Raw genomic sequence first — 22959 nt, 5'->3', positions numbered from 1 at the left:
GTAACGGTAAAGTAGAGAGTAGTGGAGAGATAAAGAGACAAAAATAGATGGAAAATGTTGGAGAAAGTGTAGCAGTAAATGTGGGCTAATAGGGAGAAGATGAGGTTTTTTTTTTTTTTTTTTTTTTTTAAATTTATAATAGGAAGAATAAAAGTTTAAAAAGAGAAAATAAGAGATAAAAAATAAGTGGATGATGTGGCCGCTAATATGGCTTAACAGGAGGATAGTACTAATAAATGTTACACTTCAGCTTTTAGATATATATAAATATATTATATATATGTAATGTATATAAATATGGGGGAGATGAGAAAAAAATGCACGAAACCTCTCCCAAAAAAAAAAAAATGTTTAGCATGAAAGAAATAAACTAATTAGAAGTATTTCATTAATTGATGTATAAAATCAACATTAGCATACAAATTAATCTTCTGTCCTTAGGATGTATTTTAAAAACTTTTTATGGGAAAAGAAAAAAGTAATTAATTTATTTTACGATTTTTTATATTTATCATAAAAGTAATGTCAAAAATTTTCAAAAATAGTTTATTAATAATTGCCTTAAGTTAACATGACCCCTTTTAAAATAATTTACCTATTTGATCATTTTACAAACTCAAATATAGGAGATGTGTGGAATTGGTGATGCAAGTGAAGTTGAACCGATTGTGGACTTGTGGTATTAGAGGTTAGAGCACTAGCACTAATGTGATAAATGCTAAATTTTTAACATTTATTTTATGATTTTTTATATTTTCCATAAAAGAAGTGTAAAAAATTTTCTAAAATGATTTATTAATAATTGTCCTAAAAACAACCGTTAACATGACCCCTTTTTAAAATAATCTACCTATTTGATCATTTTACAAACTCAAATATAAGAGATGTGTGGAATTAGTGATGCAAGTGAAGTTGAACCGATTGTGGACTTGTGGTATTAGAGGTTAGAGCACTAGAATTAAATGTGCTAAATGCTAAATTTTTAACATTTATCATACCAAACACCAAAATCCATGCTTCATGATATGTGCTAAAACTTTTTTTTTTTTTTTTTAACAATATACTACCTAGTAAAGGGTAAAAGAGTATTGTGGCATGTTGTAAAAAAAAATTATATATGTTTTTATTTTTATTTCATTCTTCTCTCTTCTCTCATTCATGTCAGACTCTCTTTTCTCTCTTCTGTTGCTTCTCTTTTTTCTCTTTGCCATCACATTTATTTATATTACTCCCTCTGTCCCAGTATGTTTGTCCTCTATTTCATTTGGGAATGTCCCAAAATATTGTCTTGTTTTTAAAAGTAAAAGTTATTAATTTACTAATGTTCCTTTTATACCCTTACTTTATTTTCAAAACTATTTGAAAAGAAAACTAACAAATATTTAAAAAATCAATTTAATTGGGGCACATTTTTAGTTGTCTCATTAAGAATAACTCTTAAAAAAAAAACTAATAAGTTTATTTAAGGGTGGTTTTGTGAACTTATACATTTTTATAAGGTAGACAAAATAATAAATGATATTCATTTAAAAAGTTTGACTTTTCAAACAGTACAAATAAATTGGGACAGAGGGAGTATTTTAATGTGTTGTATATTAAAATAGATGTGTTATAGTGTGCAGTGTTAAGTAGTGTGTTAAAATAGATAAAAAAAAAACTTTTTCTATATCAAAATAGGACAAAACTTAGGTACAGTATTTTAGATGCTATTCTTTAGGTTCATCTCTTAAGATTCAGCCATGTGACTACTAAACTAAAAATTACACTTTTATCCCATAAAAAAAAAAAATCCACATGACAAAATTATAAAAAAAGAACTTAAAGAACAGTACTTAAATACGGTACTTAAATCTTGCTCACCAAAATATCATATTTTTATAACATATTTGATGCATAATGCTCATAGCATAGTACACTGTCACTAAATGTAGAGAGAGTGCATAATGCTACCATAAAAGTAGAGTAGACTGAACCTCACTCGATTCTAAATCCAATCTAGACTGAACCTCGCATGCACTTGATTATGAATCCAACCATTTTAGGACCACAATTTTTTTTTAAAATATAATTCTAACGTAATAGACTATAAATAGTTGTTAACCATTTTTACATGTAGTCTAATTTTTTTTTTCCACCGTTTATAATCTATCATGTTGCAGCTGTGGCAAGAAAGTCGCTGTACTATATTTTTTCTTCTGAATCTGAAACACACATTTCATGCCATGTGTTGTGTCATGTGTGTGAGGGTGGTCCTTCCCTCGCTTATACGATTTTTATGAACAGCAGGAACAACACATGATAATCGTTACGTGCCAGCCAGTTTGTCTTATGTGTGTGCACTGTTCCCACGGCCTATAATACATAAATGAATCGCTTTATGATAAACAGGGTAGAACTAAAGTGAGCCTATAGTCAACGAAAGCTTTTAGCTTGGCCCAATTACGTTTACTCAATCCACGTTAAGTTGTAAAACCGTTATAGTCATTAGTCAGGTCTAATGTCAGACTTTGGGTTCTGAGCCTTGCCTCCTAGCCCATCCATCACTTTCTTGTCAGCAATGTCCAAGCCGACAGAGCCTTCACAACCAAAAGCAAAAGAGTTTGAAGCTTGGCCAGTAATGTCTAACAAGTTAAGCCTAGGCCTATGTTATGAACGAACCACATAATAATTTTGTCATCTAAACACTAACTGAACCATACTAACCAATTTTTCACTTTCTGGAAATTACAGCACTTGAATGCTAGAATTTTGTTGATTCGATTACATTGTTCACTAACTAGAAACTCTCTGATTACACATACGAAGTCATGTCTAGCTTACAAAGAAAATTTTTGGGGGGGCCAAAGGGAAAAAAGAAAAAGATGAGGACCACTATGTTACAATGTTACATAATTGGGATGGAATATATATATACATACATACATATATATATATATATAAGAGAAGATATGGGATTCATGGAACAGGATAAGACTTGTTATTACACATGCACTTGTAAGCCATAGGACATGTCTCAGCCTCTTCAAGTGATGAGCAAACGAAGCTCACCATGACCAATCGACATGGTGAGCATGCTCCACAAGCATGAGAGCAATCAGGCAACCTTGACCCTGCAATTTCGAGCGTATCGGCTCCCATTCGCTTCGTTGGCCTTCTTTCCCAATAGAAACCGGATTTTGCTACCTTGCCATCGTTTGTTTTGGGCTTTGTGGAATGGCCATGGCTATGACCTGTTTAACAAAGACAAATTAAGGAAAAGAATTTAATAAGTTGATATGCTATTATCATTAAAATTAAATACCTAGCTCTTAAACACAAAACTTTGGCCACAAATCTAATATAAATGGCATTTGGACATTTAGGACTATTTAGGGTCTGTCTACAGCTATGTTTAGCATAGCCTAATTTATCTCTAAAAAGGTAATTTAGAAAAAAAAAAAAAAGGTTTTAAGTGACCCTTAAAATTAAAAACATTTTTATGGGTAAAGTTGAAACTTGGAAGAAACTCTACTAAAACTTTAAGATATTATTTCCTATAATTTGACAAAAACTCAAAAGTAAAAATACTCCCAAAAAAGAAAAAAAGAAAAAGTTGTGGCTTTATATAATTATATAGACCCAAACTCTATATTTAAAACCTACTTCCTAATCAACCCGAAAACATATAAACTAGTTAGAAACTTATCAGTGAACATAAAAAATTAAGCCTAACAGAGAGAGAGAGAGAGAGTCTCGTACGTGACCGTGGCCGGCCAATGTGTCTCACGGAACTAACTTCTTCTGGGACTAAAAGGAGAACAATGAGAAGAACAGCAACACAAGCAAAACCCTTAATCTTCATGGCTTTCTCTTTGTCTCTCTCTCTTGAGTGAGCTAGCTATTGTAAGAGCAAGATAAATATTGAGATGGAGATGGTGTGAAAGGAAAAGTGAGAGGGTGTTCTATATTTAAAGGCGTGCTTGAAGGAATATGGAATTGAAGCAATCACAGGCAAGAGTAGGGGACTAAGGAGTGTGTGATTAGAGAAGGTCACATGAAAGAGGGTGCACAAGAAGATTGCTCACAGTTTGTCACAGGACTCAAGTTTTTTAGTTCCATGGAAGAAAGGATGATGTTAATAATGGAAGAATTTACTGAATTCAAAGAGCTTCTTTTACGTGAACTCTGACCAGCACTTGAGGAATATACCTAGCCATAAATGCAGAGTTGCTTGGTAAATTTTATTGAAAATTTTAAGCTTTTAAGCTAATAAATTCGGTATGTGTCTCTGATGTGACTACCATTAATGTTGCTCCTCTCTATATCCCTCACCTCTAGGGATTTTACGGACCACCTCGGGATCTTGTTTGCGGTATATATTGTACACTACTTCCGTAAAAATTATCCATCTTGATCCCCAACCAAAAAAAAAAAAAAAAAAAAAATAGAAAAAAAAATATATATATATATATATATAAAATAATACAAGTGCCACCTGAATAACAAGGCGTATAACTGCATTTTTAATTCTTACATTTTGATCTTATTTTTATTTTGGTTTTTAATTTTTTACTTTACTGTATTTATTTTCCAAACTGAAAAATGCGTTCTATAAGTAACGGAAAATAGTTTATGTGGCAAACAAAATGCACAGTTAGCATATAAAATGCCAAATGGCCATTAAAATAATAAAATAAATTTTTACTTAGCAATTAAATAATACCACAACAGCATTTAAAATATTTAAAAAAAAATCCATGTCAAAAAACAATAAAAACAATTAAATAAAAACTTGAGGTTTAAAAAGTAATAATTAAAAAAAATTCTTTTCTTTTCATTATATTTTTTGGATTTTTTGGAAGAACATGATTGTTCATTTTCTTCTCCAATTATCTTGTTTGGTTACCCAGAAAATTAATTTAGATTTTGTTTTTTTAAAAAATTGCTTTTTTACTTTTATAAATTGAGAAAAAAAATTTATAGTAAATTTCTCAACTTTTCTTAAACTTTTTTTTGACAACCATTGAAAACCCATAGTCATTCGTAAACTTTTCTTTTGGCCTTTCCTATATCTCCCTCTCTCTCAAGTCTCATCAAGAACTCTCTCTAATTTCCACAACCACCACACACACACACACAACGGATGGCCTATGATCCCGTATGTTCTTTATCGTACTTTTAATATAGGCAAAAATACACTTTTGGTCTCTAAATTTTGGGCTGATTCCTATTTTGGTCCCTTGCTACTAATGTAGTCCCTAAAAAAAGAAAATTGATTCTATTTTGGTCCCTGCCGTTAATTCACTAACGGAAATCTCCTATGTGGTAAACGGAGTGCTATGCTTACTGACATGGCGCTGATGTGGTCATTAAAATATTATTTAAAAAATTATTTGACATTTTTAAATACCACATCAGCATTTTAATTAATAAAAAAAATTAAAAATAAAAAGCCAGATTTCTCAATTTTAATTTTAATTAAAAAAATAAAAAACAAACAAAAAAATTTACTTTTTTTAAGTTGTAAAGATTGAAGCTCAAGCTTTCATTGTTCGCATCTCTCACTCTCTCACATACACTAAACCCGAGCTCTTCCATTCATTCCTAAAAAGAACACCTCTCTCGGTCTTAAGACCTAAACAGCATGACCACTCAAAATCAAGATCAAGAGAACCCACAATTAAACCCCAGCAATCCAAGACGAACCAACCCCACTCTTTGAGTTGGTTCGTGTTAATCTCAATCGTGCCAATCTGGCTCAGGCATTGAGGTTGCCTTTTTCGGTGAAGAAGAGTGCCACCGCTTCGGTGGTTTTGGTGGACTCGCTGGGGTCGGCAGAGGAGATTGGGTTTGTGGAGGATTTGGTGTCCAATTGGATTCTTCTCCACCACACATCGTCGATTTGACCCAAACTTTCTAATCTCAAAATCTTATCTCCGCTCAAAACCTTACATGTGATATCGACCAATGGCGAGCAGATTAAGAAGCTGATCTTCGAGGTTTTGATCATGGAGGCCATGGGGTCTTGATGCGGTGAAAAAAAGGGGAAAAATTTGGAGTCTTGCATGTGGGTGTTGTGAAACATGGATCGATGGTTGGTGGCTGTGGTGTTGTGAACCCTAGGTGGTGGTAATTGTGGATTGGTTTGGATTTGCTGGTTGTGGTGGGTTTGTTGTTGGTGTGGGTTGATTGGTTTGTTTGTGTTTGGTCTTTTTTTTTTTTTTTTTTTTTTTTTGATGGTTGGTGGCTGTGGTGTTGTGAACCCTAGGTGGTGGTAATTGTGGATTGGTTTGGATTTGCTGGTTGTGGTGGGTTTGTTGTTGGTGTGGGTTGATTGGTTTGTTTGTGTTTGGTCTTTTTTTTTTTTTTTTCATTTGTGTTCTTGTGATCTAGGTTTGAGTTCTTGATTGTTGGGTTTGTGTTCTTGTAATTTGGATTTGAGTTCTTGGTTGCTGAGTTTGATTTGGGAAGAGCAAGTTATAATGTTCTTACGAAAAATAATAATGAAAAGTAACAATTTTTAAAAAAATAAATTAGATTTAAGGATTTTTTTTAATTTAATTTCTTTTTTTATAAATTTTTTTGACATTGCTTTGTTAAAGAAAATTTAAAGTGCTGACATGGCATTTAAAAATGCCAAATAATTATTTTTAATAATATTTTAATGGTCACGTCAGCGCCATGTCAGCAAGCATAGCACTCCGTTTGTCACGTAGTAGGTTTCCATTCGTGGGTTGATGACAGAGACTAAAATAGAATTGATTTTCTTTTTTTAGGGACTACATTAGTAGCAAAACCAATTTAAGGACCAAAATGAGAATCAGCCCAAAATATAGGGACCAAAAGTGTATTTTTACGTTTAATATATTGTGTTTTCATTGTTCTTTTTGGTCTTTATATTCCTTTTGTTTTGTCTATAACAGATTGATTGTTTTCAATTTTTTTTCAAGACCACTTTATTTTACCAATACATTTCTAAGAGCAGCATCATTTGGTGGGTCTCTTTCTTTCTTCTTTCTATCTCTCAAATCGGTGGATCTCTCTATTTCATCTCTCTATCTCTCAGCTCGGTGGTGGAGATTGCGGTGGAGATAGGTGGTGGTGGATTTTGATGGTGGGTTTTTAGGTTGTGATTTTTGTTGATTTGGGTTTGTGGGTTTGTAGCAAATTTGATTTTTTGTTTTCCAAGTTGGATATGATTTTGTGTTTCGCTGGATTGGTGGGTTTCCAACTTGGAGATTGGTGTTGATTTTGTGAACAAAGAGGATGCAAATCTATTGATTTTGGTTTGTGTTTGTTGAGTTCAAATTTCTGGGTTTAGTTTCTAGTGTGCAGATCTGCTGATATTGGTTGATTATTGTTTGATCTCAATTTTGAGTTTTGATGTGTTTGGTTATAAAGAAAGTACAAGAAAGACAAAGAAAATAAGGATTAATTTTCTAAGAGAACATGAACATGAACAGACATGTTCTGGGGAAAAGCAAACATGAAAATAAAAGAACACAAAAAACAAAAAAAAAAAAATAATGAAAAGAAAAGAATATTTTACTTAATTTTTTTTATTTTAAAAAATCATATGTTTAGAATTTTATTTTAATTGTTTCTATGATGTGGCTTTTTTAATATTTAAAATGTTGATGGGGGTATTATTTAAATCTAAATAAAAATTTATATTATTATTTTAATGGCCACGTGGCATTTTATATGCTAACTGTGCATTTCGTTTGCAATATAGGCTATTTTCTATTAGTTAGATGATGGTAAGGAATAAATAGCACGAGTTTTTCATTTTGGGGACTAAATGCGGTAAAAAAAAAAGTAGAGATCAAGATAGAAATATGGTCAAAATGTAGGCACCAAAAGTGCATTTACGTGAATAACAATGGAGCATGCAACTTCTCAAATCCAACAGCTCATACAAGCACAATCTATAAAATATATGCTTATCCAAGTCAATGGCGGCTCTATGAATTTTTTTCCCTAGGGTGGTTATTAAGAAACTTAAATTATAAAAAATATAATAAAAAGAAAACTTCATATATTGACAAAAAACACAAGCAAATACATAAAAAGTCTTATAATTTCCTTCTACGAATTTTCTTGAAATTGTTGCATGATAGTCTCATTATCAATGCTGCAAGTTACATCTATTTCAAAATTTGAGTTCAATAAAAATTTTCTTGGGCCTTTTTTTTTTGGTTTATAGGGTCCTAATATATTGTTAAGGGGCATACCAAAGTTTAAAGATAAATTTTGGATACAAACTTAGTTGTAGTCTAAGGTTACAACTCTCACTAAAAAAGTTAACATGATTACATATTTTGAAATTTGAACTGTTGAATTACATGTATTTTATATTCTTAAAACACATGTCAAATTTCATGTCAATTATGTATTTGATCCATAAATTTATTTTTTATGTATAATTTTAGACTACAAAAATTTAAAATTTAAATATTTAATTGATGACATAACTATTGATTTTTAATTTTCTTAAAATTTTGCAAGTATGGAAGATATAAGAAGAAAATGTAATCTAATGGTGAATTTGTTAAAATTCACATCTAATAAAAAGTATTGAATGAAGTTATAGTCTTAATTTAGAACCAAGTTTGTGGGCGAAAAGAAAAAATTGTTAGCTAAAAAAAAAGATTATTATCTTAAAAGATAAAGAAATTTTAAGTAACATGCTACTAAGGACGGAACTAAGATTCAAAGTCGAAGGAGACAAATATAAATCTTTCCTGAGCTTATTTTCTAAAATCTTAAATATATACCTATTATTTAATATTTTAAAAAAAATTTGGGGGGCCACAGCCCCTCAACTTGTACATGGTTCCGTCCTTGCATGCTACCGATGCTCTTAATATGGTATAAGAAAGGTGAAGTGATGTAAAGAGATGGTGATTCATTACTGCATTGTGTCGGTAATGTTATTTAAAGAATTTGTGAAGAATTAAAGAGACGGAGGACGGTATATATCCGAAGAGTAATCAGATATTTACAGAATTCTACACACATCTCATTCTTTTTGTAAAAGAAGATCAACAAAGATAAAATGTACTATAAGAAATTATAAGATATCAGCTAGAAAGTTGGTGCCAGAAGCCATGCAGTAATTTGAATAATCAAAGTATGAAACAAAAATGAGAGAGCATTATGAATTAATAATGTGTAATTACAAATATTTAGGGTTCGTTTGGATACAGTTGAAAATTAAAAACTAAAAAATATTGGAACAAAATAATTTTTAAATATATAAATAGTACCGTAAAACACATTTTTAATAAAAAAATTATTAAAAAGTGAAATTTGTGAGTTTGTAAATATTATATACTGTGTACTGTTTAAAAAAAAGTCAAAACTTTCGGGAAAAAAAAAAAAAAAAACTGGGTAAAACACAAAACGTGTTGCGCTTCCCAAACGTACAGTTACTGAATCCTAGTCGTGGGTTGTGGTTCTCACGAATTTGGTACAAATAGTGGCTGGATATAAACTACATCAATGCAGAGGAATTATTGTCTCGAAGGCGAGGAAGTACTGCATGCCGAACAGTCTTTTCACATGCAACACAATTATGATTTTTTTTTTTGGTTTTTGTGTTCTCTTCCGGTTACAAAAAATCAGCGTTCTTTCTCTGCACAATCTAGCCGACATGACTAAACCTTGTTCAGCCAGCACTTTTAATGTGGTTACCGGGTACTAGTACGACCCTGCTCTTCAATTTTTTTTTTTTGGTTTTTGTGTTCTCTTCCGGTTACAAAAAATCAGCGTTCTTTCTCTGCACAATCTAGCCGACATGACTAAACCTTGTTCAGCCAGCACTTTTAATGTGGTTACCGGGTACTAGTACGACCCTGCTCTTCAATTTTTTTTTTTTTTTTCATCAAATTATTTGTGTTTTCAAAACACCTAAATGCTATGGTTATACACTTATACTTAATTTTTATCATCACAATGGGAACAACATAGCATACTTTTTTATAAACAATATTTAGTCAATAATGTTAATGTTATAATGGAGTAATTATATAAGTTTATCTTGTATTAGTAATGTAAAATTTATATTATAGTTTAAATAAATGTATATAATGTTATATACATTTGTAAAACAAAAATTATATTCATGTTATGACTATCCTTTAAAATGCTAATATGACATAAGTGTTAAGTGTTTGCTTCTTTTAACTAGACTTCTTCTCTCTCAAGTAGGAGCTTTTCTCTCTCTCTTGAGTAAGGGTTCCTTCCTCCCTTAGTTCTTAACTAGGGGCTTTTGTTTGACTATACTAATCTTAGAGATTGGTCAAGAAATAACTCATTAGAATGAAGCAGGCTGTGCTAGATGGATTGCATAATTTGTAGCTCACTAAGGAAGAGGAGGAATGTATCCAAATCACAAACAAGAGTTGTGCCGAGCTTCTCGAGGAATGCCATCTAAGCCTCTTTGGGAAGCTTTAGTCAAGCAGGCAGCAGAACCAACGAGCTCTGAAGAGCACCTTGAGAGCTGTCTAGAAAATGGGATCAAATATAAGAATAGTGGAGGTGGGCAATGGCATACTATAGTTCAAGTTCAATTCAAAGTACTAGATGGAATGGGTAGAGAAAAATGGACCATGGAACTTCAACAATAATTTGTTGCTATTGTGTCGATGGAGAAAAGGACTTTCAGCGGCGATCATTAGCTTCACGCACTCACCCTTCTGGGTTCAGGTGTAGGAGCTACCTTTTGAGCTTATGTTCGAAGAATCAAGGAAAGACATTGGCAACAGTATAGGTATCTATGTTGAAACAAATAAAAGATCATGGCAAACAGGCTAAGCGAAATTTATGTGAATCCGCGTTGATTTGCAAATCGACAAGCCACTTCGAAGGGGGGGGGGGGGTGGGGGTACATCAGGAACATGGAGAATGAAAGAGTATGGGTCACCTTCAAGTATGAGAGGCTACCCACTATGTGCTATGTATGTGGAAGAATGGGACATGATGATTGGCACTGTTTGTAAGCCACAAATAGGTAGGAAGCTGAGTATCAGTATGAAGAGTGGCTTAAAGCCAATGGAAACTACAGTGGGACTTAGCATAAAGCAAAAACTAGGAAGAATGATAATGCTGCGTCAAGCAGTGGAAGTGAAAAAACACAACCGCAACCTTCGGTGGCGGTGATGGGCGACACGGTGATTGACATCGGTGGTGGAATTTGAAAGTCTAGTGATTATTAAGAAAGTGAAAAAGCTGATGACTGGGGTGCTCGAGGTGATGATGGGGGGTTAGCGTGTCAGGTGGCTAGTCACCCTATTAGATGGGACAAGTCTTAAGGAAGTTTGCCTAGCATGGGGAAGGGAGATGTTGCACGTGAGCAAAGGAAGACGCTGGACATTGCTAAAGTAAAAGGGAAGAATAAGATATATGTGGATGAAACTTCAGTAGTGGGCCTACCAAAGGAAGGAAAAAAAGGGAAAGAGACAGAGGTGAGAAGCCCACTAAAGCCCAAACAAGTTACAAGTGAAGAGGTTGTAGTGGGCTTTCTAGACGTAGGCCAGAATGAAGAAAAGAAGCCCAATGGAAAGGGAAGTTGGAAGAAGCTGGCTAGAGCACAAGGCCCAGCCGAGGGTGGTGCAGCAACAGCCCAAAAAGAAGAAGAAGTTGGGAAAAAAAGGCCTAGGAAAATAGAAAAACAAGAAGCAGAGGGGGTAAGGAAAACAAAGAAAAAATGTGAGGATGCTTCCAATGGTGATGTTCTCATGATTGATGAAATGACGATGGCTGCTAGGCAACATCGCTGAGAGCCATGATTGCCTTAGACTAGAACTGTTGGGGGCTTGGGAACCCCCGGTCAGTTGGTGCGTTGAGCGAACTAGTGCGACGTTGGGATCCTGAAATCGTCTTCTTATCAGAGACGAAGAAAAAAAACTCAGGTATGCAGAAAGTAAAAGTAAAAATTGGTTTTGAAAATGGATTTTATGTCAAAGGAAAAGGAAAAGGAGGGGGCTTAGCTATGCTATGGAGAAGAGAGACGAACTTGGAAATAAAGAGTTTTTCAAAGAACCATATTGACGATGTGGTTACTGAGGAGGGGAATGGATTTAAGTGGAGGATAACTGGTTTCTATGGGCATCTGGAAACACATCATCGAAAGGAATCCTGGAATTTTCTTGATACCTTAAACAACCAATATCATCTGCCTTGGTTATGTTTGAGAGATTTTAATGAGATTCTATTAAGAGAGGAAAAGAAGGGTGGTGCTCCAAGATTGTGGCAACATATGGCAATGTTCAAAAATGTAATTGATCGATGTGAATTTAGGGACATGGGATATTGCAAACTACACTTGGTGCAACCAATAAGAAGGAAGAGATAGAATCTATATGAGACTGGATCATGCTTTCGCAACTGTGGATTGGCTGCAACATTTCCATAATATAAAGGTACACCATTTGGTTGATATGACATCAGATCATAGCCCACTTTTACTTGCTGAAACTAGTACCATCAGTCATCAAAGGAAACATAGATTTCACTTTGAAGCTATATGGATGAGGAGGGCAGATTGTGAGGATGTTATTGAGGAGGCTTAGAATGATGGCTCAAGTAGAAGTACCCCGGATGGGCTTATTGAAGGACTCAAACAATGTGCATCAGCTCTAACAAGTTGGAGCAAATCCACCTTTGGGCGAATCTCGAAGAGGATTAAGGGAAAAAATGAGATTCTAGGGAGATTAATTGAGAATGATGACGATGGATAGAATGGGGCAGAGATCAATAAGCTAAGGAAGGAAGTTAATGAATTGTTGGATGAAGAAGAGGTGTGATGGTAGCAAAGATCGAGAGTACAGTGGCTAGGAGAGGGAGATTGAAATACTAAATACTTTCACCATCGTGCCTCAGAAAGAAAGAAAAAGAACACTATCAATAGTTTATGGAATGAGGAAGGATTATGGTGTAGCAACAAGGAAAGTATTGCAGACATAGCCATTGCATATTTTGAAGACATATACACAACCACCCATCTAGCCAGTGTTGATGAAGTGACAAACTTAATTCCAGCCAAGGTCACTAGTGAGATGAATAATGATCTAATCTGTGATTTTACCATGGATGAGGTCAAAGCAGCACTCCAACAGATGCACCCTACAAAAGCTCCCAGCTCAAATAGTATGTCAACTATTTTTTATCAAAAGTATTGGGACATTGTTGGTTTTGATACTGCTAATATGGTCCTTAATGTGCTTAACTCCAATGCTCCTTTTGCTAATAAATAGAACTAACATTGTTCTTGTGCCAAAAGTTAAGAATCCATCCAAGATGAAAGATTTTCATCCCATAAGCCTTAGTAATGTGGCTTACAAACTGATATCCAAAGTTCTTGCAAACCGCCTTAAAGTGATTATCCCTCAGATCATATCAGAAAATCAAAGTGCCTTCTTGATAAAGCACCGAATAATTGACAACATACTGGTGGCTTTTGAGCTAATGCATTATTTGGATCACAAGAAGAGTGAGAAGGACGGTTATATGGCGGTTAAATTGGATATGAGCAAAGCTTACAATAGAGTAGAGTGGATCTTTATAGAAAAAGTGATGAAGAGATTGGGCTTCCACGAGAGATGGGTGGAATGGATTCTAAGGTGTATAACAATTATCTCTTATTTTGTCCTAATTAATGTTGAGACTCATGGTTGCATCACACCATCAAGGGGGTTAAGGCAGGGAGACCCATTATCTTCCTACCTTTTTCTGCTGTGTACAGAGGCATTCTCAGCCATGATTGTGGATGCAAATAACAACCAGGGGCTCAGTGGCATATCCATATGCAGGGGGAGTCCTAGAATCACCCATCTATTCTTCGTGGATGATAGTCTATTATTTTGTAAGGCAGAAAGGCAAGAGAGCCAGACGTTGGTGGAGATTCTAGAGCGGTATGAGATGGCATCGGGGCAGAAAATTAACACGAACAAGTCTTCAGTGTTCTTTAGCCAAAATACAAAATCCGACACAAGGAATGAGGTTTTGGGCATTCTTGGCCCTATGCAAGACACAAGGCATGGTAAATACCTTGGCCTCCCCTCTATAATTTTGAGGAAATAAAAGAGAAGGTAGGGAAAAAGCTATTGGGGTGGAAGGAAAAAATGCTTTCAATGGGTGGCAAGGAGATTTTAATTAAAGCTGTGGCACAAGCTATCTTGACATACACGACGAGTTACTTCTTACTTCCAAAGGGTTTGTGTGAGGACTTGGAAAGGATGATGAGAAACTTCTGGTGGGGTCAAAAGGGCCAAGAAGCAAAGATATCGTGGGTGGGGTGGAAGAAAATGTGTATATCTAAAATACAGGGAGGGATGGGCTTTCGCAATCTAAAGGCTTTCAACTTAGCTATGATAGAAAAGCAGGGATAGCGCCTCCTTACCAACCTAAGATCCTTAGTGGCTTGGCTCTACAGAGCTAAATATTATCTCACAGGTGATGTCCTTAGGGCGAAGCTCGGATGTAATCCCTCGTATGCCTGGCAAAGTATCTATAATAGACTGGAAGTAATAAGGAAGGGCACTAGATGGAGGGTAGGGAATGGGAGAACGATCCACATATAGGAGGACAAGTGGCTCCCCAACCCAACCACTTATACGGTCTGCTCCCCCCAAAAAGACATAGATGATTTCCCAATGGTCTCATCTCTCATTGATGAGAACACAAGACGTTGGAGGCCAGATAGAGTAAGAGAAATTTTCTACCCTTTTAAGGCAGAAACTATACTCAATATACCCCTGAGCTACAGCTTACCAAGTAATGGTATAATCTGGATGGGCAACAAAAGGGGCGTGTTTACGGTTAAGAGTGCTTACTATGTGGCCTTGCCTTTGGTTAAAGAACCAGGATTGGGTGAATGCTCAGCTGGAGACTATCAATCCCACTTTGGAGGAAAATGTGGCACCTTAAGCTTTCGGCCAAAGTAAAATTTTTTGCTTGGAGAGCCTGTGTGAATGGGTTGCCAACTCGCCTGAACATGGAGACAAGAGGAATTGATATTGATGCAACCTACCCTCTCTGTGGAAAATATGGAGAAAGTACAAAACATGCTCTTCTCTATTGTAAAAAAATTTGTGATGTTTGGTGGTGTCTTGCCCAATAAATCTCTTAGCTGAAACAAATGACGTAGTGGATGTGGCAATGCGAATTATGGAAGTTGGAACCAGTCATGACTTGGAAATATGTTTTGTCATAGCGTGGTCGATCTGGTACAATCGGAATCAAGTGGCTCATGAGGCTCAAAGTTTTCCTTTAATGCGAATTTGGGGTACTGCACAATGAGTCCTTAATGACTATAATGTTGTTGTAGCTATCAATCTTCTTCGGTAGCAACCTCCGGAGGTTGGTTGGAGTGCACCTCCATCGGGTATGCATAAGATAAGCATTGATGGAGCAATGTTCGAAGATGGTAGACCTTCAGGTGTAGGCGTGGTAATTTAAGATTGTAGAGGAGTGGTTGTGGAAGCAAGTGCAAAGCTACTACCTGCACAATATGGAGTAGAAGTCATTGAAGCCTTAGCTGTTGAAGAAGGCATTCTTCTAGCCTGCCAAAAGATGCTCACGCAAGTTATTCTTAAGTCTGACTCGCTCTTGGTTGTGGAAGCTATTTCCTCAAACTCGCCCTATGGATATTTAAGGCCAATCGTCCAAGGGATCCTATCGCTATCCTATTCCTTTGATATATGGAAAGTCAAGCACTTGAAAAGGGAATACAACAAAGTGGCTCATGAGTTAGCCAAATTGGCTATAGAGTCCAAGACATCACAGACCTGGAATGAAATGGAGACTTCTATGGTTCATAAACTCTGCCAAATTGATAAGGCTAAATGTTAGAAAATTTACGTGTACTGCCTTTCTTTGTTGTACTTCAATTTCTGAAGTGTTCTATTGAATCAAGAAAAGTTTCACCTTTCAACAAAAAAAAAAAAAAAGATGCTAATATGACATGTTAGGTAATAGTAATACAATGGCGACAAAAGCTAAATATATGTGGATACACGTGAATTTAGCCTTTAAAACGTACTACATGGTACATATTAGAAGGTTAGTTTGATTGGAGAACAACTATTTGAAGTGTGCACATTTTACCCAACTAGTATGTTCACACAAGTACACTGTATAGGTTAGTTAGACTTTAGTTCTTTACCAGTGTCTTCCACTTTGAAAATAATACAATATTGTCCAAAAATAATACAATATATGCTTATTTTTTTCCTTCTAAATAATGCATCTAAATGTGTGTATATATAGGGTCTGTTTGGTACTGTTATTTTGTAAAGTTGTAATTTACAACTATGTTTTATGTTAATTTTATTCTATGACAAAAAGTGGGATAACTGCATTAATTTATTTCCTTGTATTTTGTAGGATTTTATTGTATTGTGTTTAGTATTAAATTGGTGAAAAATTGAGCATGAAATGAAGATCAGTGTAGTTTCGGGACTAGATTGCAAGAAGTTCGCAAGAAAGGTTCCCGCGAAAAGGGCATGTGAGAAGCATATGTTGGAAGCTGAAGAGTCAAATGCCAAGCTGCATTTCGTAAGTACTTCGCGAGACAGACCATTTCGTGAGGTACCTGCGAAACTCTTTGCCTGGAAGTTTTTAAGTGTGATTTTCTTACCCTTCACCCATACTATATATACCCTCATTATTCACAAAAGTAGAAAATGCTAATATTCAGAGAGAAAACCCTAGATAGGTTTTTACAATACAACACACCCATCTTTTAGAGAGAGAGCTACTCATTCTTATTGAGAAATCATTGTAGCTTAGATGCATTATTCCTATTGTCATACATTGAGAGGAGATTTGTACCCAAATACAACCCACATCTATTCAGAGTGTAGTGAGTATTTTGGAGTTTGGAAAGTTTTAGGGATTTGCTAAGAGAAGCCAGTGAGGCTTGGCAGATGCAATCGGGTGTATTGCAGGATCCGAAAAGCTAGTGAAGACAAGATTTCGAGAAGTCCGTTAGTAGTAGGAGCTTGGAGGGCTCAAGTATATTTGGTAGATTAGGCTTGGAGGGTTTTTTGTTATTCGTGTGCTCCAACTTATTCACTAGTAGATTGATTTCGATTTGGAGGGTTGTGAAGAGGTTTTTTGCCGAATTCTTTGATTTCCTCTTCGATAACACGTTTTGGTGTTATCTTGTGTTTACATTTCTCTTCCCTTACTCTTGTACTTAACATTTATTGCTTATTGTTCATGTTTGTGTACTAGAGTAGTTTCGGTGATTGTGCTTTTTTTACTCTTATTCCGCAGTTAGATAAGTTAGAGTCAAAGTAATTTAGGTGTAATTTTAAAATTGAGGTCTAAATAAGCTTGTGTGTTTTAGCACAAATCTGAGCTTTCATATTTAAATAACAGTTTTTAGTATTTAAACACCGCAACATGTATTTCCATTGTACTTTTTAACTCACACGTATTTTTACAACACTTAAATAACGTACTAGAAATCTCTTACTAGGTCCATAATATGCATAATTCATATTTACTCTGCTTCAGGGGGCCCTGCCTTTTGGGCTACAGATACAGAATATTTTTTTTTTAACTTGTGCCGACAATCTATTAACTATATAAAATGTGGCAATGCCGCTACAGTACAATTTTGGGTTTTTTTTTTTTTTTTTTTTTTTTTTTTTTTTTTTAAGTTTTGAACATTTGCTACAATGCCACTTTGGTTTGTTTAAGTGGCCTTGTAGCTACAGTAACTAGAGCATTTTTTTCCAGTCTTTCGTTTGTACTTTTTTTTTAAAAATATTTATAAGAACTCGCGTATATATTGTTATACTGACACAAAAAATTTCACAATATTTTCATAATTATTGAGGTGTCAATTTTTTATAAGTCAAAATTAAATAATAAAATATGAAACTGTGACCAACTACAACTGAAAATAAATATTTTGTGAAAATGTTGTGACACTTATTGGGTGAATGTGTAAAACTACAATACTTTTAGTTTGTCCAATATGTACTATTCATCTTTTTTTTTAGTCATCGATTTGTGCTTTTTTTTTTCTATATATAAAACGAGTGAATAGGCTCATGAATAGTGTTATGAACAGTATTTTTGGTTTAGTGACTTGCTTTTTCCCCCCTTCCCCTTTTTTTTTCTCAAGTTCACAAACTTGGTTTGAGTTATTTTTATTTATTTATATATATATATATATATATATATTTTTTTAAAGATCTATATATGTTTACTTTGTACTTTAATGTAAATTTACATTGTATACACAGAAAAAGTAGCAAATATTATATACATTTAATAAGCTCATGAATAGTGTTATGAACGGTATTTTTGGTTTAGTGAGTTGTCTCTTTCCCTTTTTTATTATTTTATTTCTTCAAGTTCACCAACTTGGTTTGAGCTTTTTATTTTTTTTATTATTTATTTTTTTCAAGGATCTTTATATGTTTACTTTCTACTTGTAATGTAAGCTGACATTGTATACACACAAAAAGTAGCAAATATTATATACATTTGCAAAAAAAAAAAAAAATTTGTACAAATTTTGTAAATGTGTACAACATTTGCTAATTTTTATGTGTTTACAATATAAATTTATATTATAAGTGCAATATACATTTCTATATATAAAAAGAGTGAATGAGAAAAGTTACAGTAATTTCGCTACAGTAGTTTTGGTTTGTTCAACTTTCAGTGTTTTACTGGCCGCATTTTTTTTTTTTTGGGTGAATGCATAAAGTTGTAGTATATTTACTATATTATTTTTGGTTTGTGCTGTTTCACATTATAATAAAATATTAACATCACAAATTGGCACAATATTTTCACAATTGTTGAGATGTTAATTCATTATAGGTCAAAATAAAATAATAAAATGGCATAATAGAACCAATTACAACTAAAAGTAAAAGTATTGTGAAAAAGAAGTGCTATACCCGCAATAATTTTCACAACACTTTCATAACAAATCAATTATGGTAAATTATTATTGGTTCTAATTTAAACTTCCAATGAAACTACTTTTTTGCCCACCAATAACAACTTGTAGTAACCTACTACTTATGATTTATTATGAAAATGTCATGGATATAATATTTTTTTGTATGAAAAATGTTAAGACATCTTGATGTCATCACAATATTTTCAAAATTGTTGAGCTATCAATTCTTCACAAGTTAAAATAAAATATAACAAAATTATAAAGATATTATGAAAATGTTGCGTTATTTTGTTGTGTTTTTAGAATTTTTTTTTTTTTTTTGGTTGAGCCAAAATTCACTATTTCACATACAATTTTCTTGTATTGACTTTTTGTATATTTTTTTTCTTTACACACTATTTTAAGTAAAAACACAGTTTTACACACAAAATCAAAAACAAAAATTTAGGAAAAAAACATTTTTCATCCTTTATGTTTGGGGTAGTTTACAATTCTTCCTTAAACTTTAAAATCAAGCAATTTTTCTCTTAATATTTTAGAAAAGAGCAAATATGTCATATTGTTATTCTCTCAGTTAAACCTTAATGAAAACTTATGATTCTTAAAATATTTTATTGTGTAATGTCTAAATTACTCCCACTAAATTTTAACATCCTAAAAATTTTCTTTTCGTATTTTGAGTTTTAAATGATAGAAATTCTTAGAAAGTTAGAATGATGATATTAGGTGTTTTATTTGTTATCTAAAGAACGTTGATTTTCTAGGTTTAAATTTTCAAATCTTATAATTTATCTAATGAAAAATTCGATGACACATGCCTTTTGTTATTTTTTTTTATTTTATTTTAAATTTCTTAGCAAAACTCAATTGTTTATTGTTGGAAAATAATGATATTCGTTATCATTCTTAGAAGATTTAGAGAGTAGATATATTGTCTTTAGCAAGTAGGTACTAAAAAACTATTATACTTAAATAAATATTTATATGTTAAATAGCTATCCTAACTTTGTGGTTGATCAAAATTCTTATGCGAATGAGATTAAATTTTTATGACATAATTATCAAAATTCTTAAAATTAATGTGTATTTTGATTAATGTAAATCTCTATATACTTTAAAAATCAAATGATTCATATCATTGTTTTGTGATACAAATAAAATCTAAAATTAACCTTAATTACTACTTTTTTTTCCATGGCAAGCACGAGCTGCCCTAACTAGTAAATTATAAAACCTTTTGGTCAATGGTCAATAATGAGAGTTTAAAGCTAATTCATTCTTGTTCATTGTTACTAATTAGCTGCAAGCCTGCACTGGTTAAGTCCCCGTAAACACGTGTGCTACTGCTAGACACAACGGTGAGACTCAAACCCAAAATCTTATATATGGTCAAAATGAAATTTCAATCTTAGGTACCCCAGCTTGGTTGTGAGACAACATTGCATCCAAACAGTCCATTTTGATCCTATCATTAATTACCAGTACAGCCAGCATTTTCCTTCCTCCAAATAACATCCATTCGATATTAGTACGTGCAGTGGATGCTTGCCACGTGTCCACTAGCGTATCGCAGAGTCCTGATTTATGTGTCCCTCAAATACACTGAAATTCTCTTGGTGCAGTGTGGTGTAGCAGTCGACTTCGCTACACAAGCCAAGACGAGGTGCCGTGTACAAGCCTATGAGCGCCCGCCAAGAAAGAAAAACAGTCATACCCAACATCAAATTTCATTCGAACCAATTAAAACGTGCTAACATAAAATTCAGTGAAATAATACATATATATATATATATATGAGCAACCTCTACAAGCTCCAAAAGTGTGTGAACTGTGAAGCTAGCCATGATGAACACCCTTATACGCAACACCACCAAGTCTTTCAACAGAGAACTCGATGGATATGGATATGAGCAACTTGATCAAAGTGAAAAAACGAGGGAAGAAAAGAATCATGGACGAAGAACATTTTCTAGGCGCAAGAGTCATAACAACATGGTGCATTCTTTAAGCTATATACGTGACCGAGCTAAGCAGCGGCGAATTTTTCTGAAATCATACAAGTTTATTTCAATCTTAGGTACCCCAGCTTGGTTGTGAGACAACATTGCATCCAAACAGTCCATTTTGATCCTATCATTAATTACCAGTACAGCCAGCATTTTCCTTCCTCCAAATAACATCCATTCGATATTAGTACGTGCAGTGGATGCTTGCCACGTGTCCACTAGCGTATCGCAGAGTCCTGATTTATGTGTCCCTCAAATACACTGAAATTCTCTTGGTGCAGTGTGGTGTAGCAGTCGACTTCGCTACACAAGCCAAGACGAGGTGCCGTGTACAAGCCTATGAGCGCCCGCCAAGAAAGAAAAACAGTCATACCCAACATCAAATTTCATTCGAACCAATTAAAACGTGCTAACATAAAATTCAGTGAAATAATACATATATATATATATATATGAGCAACCTCTACAAGCTCCAAAAGTGTGTGAACTGTGAAGCTAGCCATGATGAACACCCTTATACGCAACACCACCAAGTCTTTCAACAGAGAACTCGATGGATATGGATATGAGCAACTTGATCAAAGTGAAAAAACGAGGGAAGAAAAGAATCATGGACGAAGAACATTTTCTAGGCGCAAGAGTCATAACAACATGGTGCATTCTTTAAGCTATATACGTGACCGAGCTAAGCAGCGGCGAATTTTTCTGAAATCATACAAGTTCGCATCGATGGACTCATTGAGAAGGTCAAGGTCGACTCGGAAACTAAGGAAGACGGTGATAAAGGTGAAGAAAGTTGTGGCGTCGATAGTTTCATCCGTTCGAATTGGCTTAACAAGGTCTTGTAATTGTCGATTGTCAATACGTGCATCCTCACCAATATTGCATAGGAAATGAAGATTGCGAGTGTTTTTTAGAGTGAACTCTCTCTTCTTATATTTAGAATGATTGATCATTGGCATGCTAAAATTCATTGGGGTCAGTCTTAATTTGGAGCAAGTCATGTAGGGTTGAAGCAAATTAAATAAAGTGTATATGAGCAAGCAGTACTGATGAATTAACATATATTCCAGTGTTGTGGTGGTCAGTGGGAGCTGTGGGATTTCCGACTGGTCAGTATTTCTATTAATTATGATTTCGAATCATCATTTTCATTTGTAAATAAAGCCTTCTTGTAATGTAGCACTTTTTTGTTTTTTTTGGCTAATGTAACTCTTCACATAAATAATTGCTATTGTAGCTACATAGTTCCCCCCACCCTCCCAACCACCACCCCCCCAACACACACACACACACACACACACACACACATTCATTTGATTAGAACCCCTCTTAACTTGCTTCCGCCTTGGCCTATACCCAAAGTGAAAAGTTACACAAAGAGACAAAAAAGTATTCATGCCTAATTACGCGCGGTTATTAACTCTTGAACTTAGCCAAAGTCCAAAAGGCGGAGAAAGATATAATTATAATAACCATCGCACAAGATATTAGAATATTCCAAGAGAACAATAATGAGGAGTTAAATAAATAAAAAAACTAAGAATAAGAACAAAATCAGTGTTTCTAAATTGCCATGTGTTTTGTATTCTATTTTTCGTATTGTAACGTTTGAGGACAATTAATGTTATTCATTTGAATTTAAGTAAAATATTGTATGCTTAATATTTTAAAATAAAAAATGAAAGAAAATATAAATAATTTATTGATATAGAGGATGTGGTTGAATTTAAATGTTGGATAAAATAAGATGAGAATAAAAAGAGAAAAATAAATAAAAGATATAGTAATAAACACCAAATTATTCAAGTTATGCTATGTAATAGAATAACATTATATTCTTAGATACTATTTTTTATAATGAAATATGATAACATTTGATGATCAAAGACAGAGAAAAAAAAAGGATAACAAATTAAAATAAAAAACTAAATCATATCAACTCAAATTAAAATTTTAAATAACACAAAAATTCATTAACCTAAAGAAGGGATGCGAGAAAAATAAAATAATTCATCAAAAAATGAGAGAGAGAGAGAG

General features: G+C 33.8%; 1 protein-coding gene across 1 annotated transcript; it reads right to left on the bottom strand.

Moving 5' to 3' along the window:
• Positions 1 to 2955: 2955 nt before the first annotated feature.
• On the bottom strand, positions 2956 to 3841 carry LOC111998602 (EPIDERMAL PATTERNING FACTOR-like protein 5). The gene is made up of 2 exons (XM_024030694.1): positions 3739 to 3841; positions 2956 to 3230 (listed from the first exon to the last, which is right to left on the bottom strand). The coding sequence occupies exons 1-2, from the start codon at positions 3839 to 3841 to the stop codon at positions 2956 to 2958; spliced, it is 378 nt and encodes a 125-aa protein (XP_023886462.1).
• Positions 3842 to 22959: the final 19118 nt, after the last annotated feature.

This window comes from Quercus suber, unplaced genomic scaffold (assembly GCF_002906115.3).
Source record: "Quercus suber isolate HL8 unplaced genomic scaffold, Cork oak 2.0 scaffold_56, whole genome shotgun sequence".
Taxonomy (NCBI): Eukaryota; Viridiplantae; Streptophyta; class Magnoliopsida; order Fagales; family Fagaceae; genus Quercus; species Quercus suber.
This window is presented reverse-complemented; position numbering and strand designations above follow the sequence as displayed.